Below are 6,340 nucleotides of genomic sequence, written 5' to 3'. Positions count from 1 at the left end.
ATCAATTTATAAAAAAAATAACGCAACTCCATAATAATAATAAATTTACAAAAATATTCATTTTTATTTTTAGATAAACAACGATCTTATTTAACTTTTTTTGAAAAGGGAGATTCCCTAAGACCGAAAGGAGTGGTGCGCGGGGAGAGGTGCAGGACGTTTCCCGCACAGGGGGAACACCACACTGTGGGTGCAGGAAGGCTAGCTCGGGAAGAGGGCGGGCGGTGAGGATCCCGCATTCTCACTCCTCACATGATTGGTCCGTTTATTTTTTATCTTATTTTTTTTTTATCTTTTCTAATATTTATAAAATTATATACATATTAAAAAATATATCAAAATTTATGGTTTTTAATTCCCTACGAAATGAATATATTATATATGTATGAAATATATTTAAAAAAATAATAATAAAATAATTAGGAGAGCTTCCCACTCATTCCTTAGGTTTTAGGTGAGGGAAAGAGGTGTATGACCCACAAAAAGTGAGAGAAACTTCCCTCCCACTCCCAACGAGGGTTCAAGACCAGCTATATCTCATACCCTAGAGTTACTGCAGACATATCTACATAACCATAGAGTTTGAGTATGTCAAGATTTGAATATGGGTTAATACGTTATTCACCATATCTTTCATATGTCTTACCAAGTCATTACAACCCAAATGATTATCTTAATTAATTATAATATGAGAGGAGAGGGGAAGAGAAATGTGTAAGGTTTCAAGTAGTGGACCAGATCTGTTTGTGGAAATGGTCTTAACGACTATATTTGTAGCAAATGTGGCGGTGGCGGGTTAGAGTTTTTCCAACGACTCTTTCCATTTTCCAAGATGTGGGTTAGGACCTTGAGTGCCTTCTAATGTGAAAGATAGGATGCGAGTTGGGAGCCTTTTAATGTGAAATATGGGATGTGGGTTGGGGTCATTTTAATGTGAAAGATGTGAGGAGGGAGGAGGTGAATGTTAGGTTTATTTATCTATTTTTTTTTAAATTAAAACCAATTAAAAAAATGATAAGTTAAATTACAAGGATGTAAAATTCATTTCATATGGATCACACGTGGTTCCGCTATGGTGCCTATAATTAGGGGTGCAAACGGGCTGAGCCGAGCCCGAGCCTGGCCAGGCTCGGCTCGGGCTCGTTTAAGTTATATGAGGCTCGAGCTCGGCTCGATTCGAGCTTTCTTTTACTGAGCTCGGCTCGAGCTCGTTAAAAAGCTCGTTTACTAATACCCGAAATTCATAATTTCCCTAATATGTTTTTATTTTAATATATACAAATAATAATAAATAATACTATATAAAGGCTCGTTTAGGCTCGCGAGCCTAATCGAGCTTTGTGACATAGGCTTGAGCTCGAGCTCGTTTAATAAACAAGCTTAATATTAAGCTCGAGCTCGGCTCGGGCTCCTTTAAAATTGGTTTCGAGTCGAGCTTTTAACGATCCGATCTCGAGTAGCTCGCGAGTAGCTTGGCTCGTTTGCACCCCTACCTATAATGACATCGATAACCTCTGTTTTTTTGGGTCGTAATATAAAAATTTTAGAATTTTTCGTTTATTCTAATATCGTGTCACTACGTGTGTGTGTGTGTGTGTATATATATATATATATATATATATATATATATATATATGTCCTATTATGAAATCATGTGTCTGTTCTTGAAATAAATAAATGACTAAATCGTACTCATTTCTGGAAAGACAAATGATGCGGAGTTTTAACTTTAAAAGATATTTTTATGGAATTATACAAAATTGAGTCAAATAAAAATTGCAAGGTTTCAGACAGGTTGGAGGGTAGAGATAGATATGTTTTGCTTACAGATTGGAAGAGGTTACGAATGAGGGGTAAAGAGATAGTTGAGCTTGAGGGTTTAGAAGCTGTTGTGGCAGGTAAATATCTGTCCGTTTCTGATGATATGTGGGTGTGGAAAGGTAGTTCTTCGGGGATGTTTTCGGTTTCTTCTCTTAGAGGTTTGATGGCGTTAAATCAAGGTGCAATTGGTAGCATGGCTGACTTTCAGTGGGTGAGTTGGGTCCCCGTCAAAGTTAATTGTTTTGTTTGGAGGTTACTTTGTAACAAAATCCCGGTTGCTTATAATTTATTGCTTAGAGGGGATGTGATTAATGAGTTGTCTTGCAAATGGTGTGGTAGTGAAATGGAGTCCATAGAGCATGTATTTTTTAATTGCTCTTTTTCTGCACATATTTGGATTTGGTTTGGAGCCTGGAGTGGCCGGGTTATTACTGCTCCAACATGTATTGAGGACTTGATCTCTATTTTGAAGATCCCGGTGGGAAGTAAAAAAAAGGAAAAAAAATGGAGTTGAAGCTTTTATACTCGGTAGTGTGGGTTATTTGGAAAACTCGTAATGCTTTGGTGTTCAACAATAGGAGAAATTCTCTCTCAAGGCAGCATATGAAATTCAATTGTTATCCTTTAATTGTTTAAGAACAAATCGATGTTTAGAAATAGTAGTTGGTCGGATTGGTCTATTTCTCCTTTTCTTGCTTGTACTTTGTAATTTGTGCTTGCTACTTGCTAGTTTTTTACTATATCTGTCGTTCAAAAAGAACATAAAATAAAAAAAAAAAAAAAACTTGGACTAAACGCATAAACATATAGTTCTTAGATAGTTGTATTGAAGCGCACAAACAAGTAGACCAACCTTGTAATTTTGTGTTATACTACCTCCGTCCCAAATTGATAATTCATTTTTGATTTTTGAAGTTTTTTTTCTTCAATTTTGACCTTAAATATTTTTGTTTTTGATAGATAATACTTGATGCAAAGTATGTGAATGAATTGTATTTTAAATGTTTTTTCATTGTTATAAGTTTTATCAAGTAATATATAACACAAATAAAAATATTTAAGGTCAAAGTTGAAGAAAAAAGACTTCAAAAATCAAAAATGGACTATCAATTTGGAACGGAAGGAGTATTATTTTGAAATATTCTCCTGCATTTCTTTGTGTATATCCTTCTACTTATCTTAAACGGTGACATGAATCACACAAAAATATTCAAATATTATTATTTTCATTAAATGACACGTATCATTTAAGATGGATAGAAGGATTATATTGGAAGAAAATATATTATTTAAGATGGATAGAAAGATATGTTGGAAGAAAATATAGGAGGATAACTAATTTCTCTTTTGAACCAAGTAATTTTATGTAAATATTATTTTGAACCAAAGATCATATAGACAAGCAAGTGATTCATAGACTAACATTTTTTTTTTCACACAACAATTTATTTTAAAATATAAATTATCATGTATGAAAAAAATTGTTATGCACACATTAGACCTTATAGATAAAGATAAACGTTGATACAATTATATATATATATATATATATATTAATTACCAAAATTGGTATGTGTGACGATTTACTATTCATTCCACGTAAGCATCTCGTATTATATATATTAAGCAGATTTCATACTTTCAATTTTTTTTCATTTTCTACCCTTTATTTTTATTTGTTTCTATATTTGGTACCCCTACCAATTTTGATGTATTTTTTTTTTCATTTTCCACCCTTTACTTTTATTTGTTTTTTTTATTTTATACCCCTAAACTAATTTTTATGTAACAACTTTTATCCTCAATTTTTTTTTCATTTTCCAACCTTTACTTTTATTTGTTTTTATATTTTGTACCCCTAAACTAATTTTGATGTAACAATTTTTATCTTTATAATTTAAAAAATTATATATATTTATATTCTTTCTCCTTAATTAATTTTTATTTAAAAGTTTTCAACCCTTATAATTTTAAAGTTAATTTATTAGTATTTTATACATTATAATTTTGTCACTTACTATATTTTAAAGTTATATTTTGGCCCCTTATATAATTTTTTAATAATCTTTTTTTTATCAATTTCTTAAAGATACACTTTCAAGTCAATTGTTTGTATCCATGTTTTATTTTGATATTTTTATGCTCCATTTTATATGATTTAAATTTTATATGATTTAAGGCTCTCTTTATCCCTACCCTCTTCTTACTTAACCATACCCTTAATGATTACCTTAATGATTAATATTTATTTATTTTCTTTAAATAACTATTATCATTATACCATAATTACATATAACTAATTATTAACTAATTATTAGCATTAATTTTATTCACATTAAAACTATAATCACTATGTTTTTTCTTTCATTTTATTATAGATTACTTTTTTTTTTTAAATCTTATTATATATTATTGGTTTTTATTTATTTAATTAATTTATGTTTTTTCTTTTATAGATTACTTTTTTTTAAATCTTATTATATATTATTGGTTTTTATTTATTTAATTAATTTATTTTTGTTTCTATGATTTAATTTTTTTTTAATCTTTTTTATGTGGGCTAATGTCATAAAAACCCTCAAGTTTTCAGAGTTTTGTCGGTTTTGCCCAAAGTTGAATTTTGTGTCCGTTTTTACCCAAACATTTTTTATTCGGTTTTACCCTTTTACCAGTGATAACATGTTACCATTATATTAAGTTCGCAAAAAGTTGAATATTGTGTCCGTTTTTTACTTTATAAAATATTTTATGTTTAAATATTAATATTAAATTTTTATTTTTAATAAACTCGTATAATGCACGGTCTTATACTAGTATACGAATAAAAAAAAGTCCTTTTTAGGCCTTGATTATTCATAAATAAAATATGATTGTTATAAAAGATACATCATACACCAACCAAAAAAGGTAAATATTTTTCCATACATGGGCCAAAAAAAACTGAAGAGAAATAGTTAAAATATAACATGAAGACAAATATACTTCTAAAAAATAACTTGGATACGTAACTTTTAATTGCGGTTACTGTATTCAATTTATTATTATTATTATTATTATTATTATTATTATTATTGGCCAGCTTTTTGGTTTTTGGAGATAGCACTACAAACTGAAACTAACAATTTTTATTTATTGATTAAATTAATAAAAAAGCTGCAAAAAAGTAAATAATAGATCAATCTGCACCAATAAAGTAATGATTAAGGGCGTACGTACATAAAATGAGGGGTACGCATAACAGTCCCCTGATTTAATCGTCTTCGTTATATATATGATGTCAAACTGGGTTTTTTAATATACCGAAGTTTCCGCAGCAACGCACGGATGGTCCAAACCCTAGTTAAAATTAAAAAGAAAGATCTAATTACTAAATGGATAAAAAACAAAGAAAAAGGCAAAACAATAATGACGTTAAAGAAACTATTAACGTATGCCTAGTGCTCTGTTGGAAGGCGATAAGCACAAGAACACACTTGCAACTTGCATCAATAATTCGTATTAAACAAATAATTAGGTCTATGTCAACAATTTAAAACTAGTTAATCTCGATAATTAAATTAAACAAATATTTTATTTATATACAAATTATTACTACCATTAGTATTATACATACATCATCCCAATCTTCAAGGGTCAGTTAATCAAAGATCTCTAATATAAAAACATTAGAAAATCATATGCTATCAACATCTGCCTTTCGTTTCCAACTTCCAAGTCTACAATACTACAACTATGAAAGATTGAAAGTAACCTTTTAAAATAATAGTTACTGAATTGAAAAGAAACATCTAGAACTTTAAATCTAATTGTACAAAACTAATTGCAATTTAAAATTAATCGAAACACATACTCGCCGGAAATCGGAGATCGATCATTCATCAGAACGATCGGAGAAATCGGAAGCGAGACGTGAAGCGATGGCAGAGTGATACATCGCATCGTGAAACGACTCCATTTCCATCGTCAACATCCGGAGCTTCCTCGCCTTTTCTTCGGTGAAGCTCCCCGGGGATATACGAGATCTGACCGGCCTCTGATCCAGATCCGAGTCCGAAGTGGCGCCTGATTTTGCCGAGAAAGTGGTGTTATTCTTCCTGCTTTTGTCGATGTTGCCGGAGTCAATGTAGTCGGGCTCGGAGGGCCAGCCGAAGAGTGGAGTCCACCAGCTTTTGCGTTGAGAGTCGGACTTCTGGTTGCCGGAGGTGGAGGCGGATGCTCGGACGATGACCGGAGGCTGAATAGGCATGAGACTTGCTGCCATCTTTGTAGAGTTTATAGAGAGAGAAAGTACAAATGATTTTTTTTTCCTGTTTTGCCGATAAAGATTTTGAAGGTGGATAGTTAGTTCTCTCCTTGCCTCCTTGGGGTTTCGATTATATAGGGCAACCGGTTCAAGATCGTACACGTGTCGGTTTTGTACTAAAGTGTCACGTGTAGGACCATTACACGCTTTTTTTGGTTTATATTTGTTCGATTGTACACATATATATTTGTGTACACTATATTTCTCGCAACCATT

General features: G+C 31.3%; 1 protein-coding gene across 1 annotated transcript; it reads right to left on the bottom strand.

The window, feature by feature from the left end:
• Positions 1 to 5,692: 5,692 nt before the first annotated feature.
• LOC145064033 (uncharacterized) lies at positions 5,693 to 6,082 on the bottom strand. The gene has a single exon (XM_079011563.1). The coding sequence runs from the start codon at positions 6,080 to 6,082 to the stop codon at positions 5,693 to 5,695; it is 390 nt and encodes a 129-aa protein (XP_078867689.1).
• Positions 6,083 to 6,340: the final 258 nt, after the last annotated feature.

The sequence above is a fragment of the Lactuca serriola genome, chromosome 7 (genome assembly GCF_051521515.1).
Source record: "Lactuca serriola cultivar US96UC23 chromosome 7, Lser_US96UC23_V15, whole genome shotgun sequence".
In the NCBI taxonomy this organism is placed as follows: domain Eukaryota; kingdom Viridiplantae; phylum Streptophyta; class Magnoliopsida; order Asterales; family Asteraceae; genus Lactuca; species Lactuca serriola.
This window is presented reverse-complemented; position numbering and strand designations above follow the sequence as displayed.

What these genes read in the sequence shown, in the direction of transcription:
- LOC145064033 (XM_079011563.1), bottom strand. Translation starts at nt 6,082, where the DNA reads ATGGCAGCAAGTCTCATGCCTATTCAGCCTCCGGTCATCGTCCGAGCA.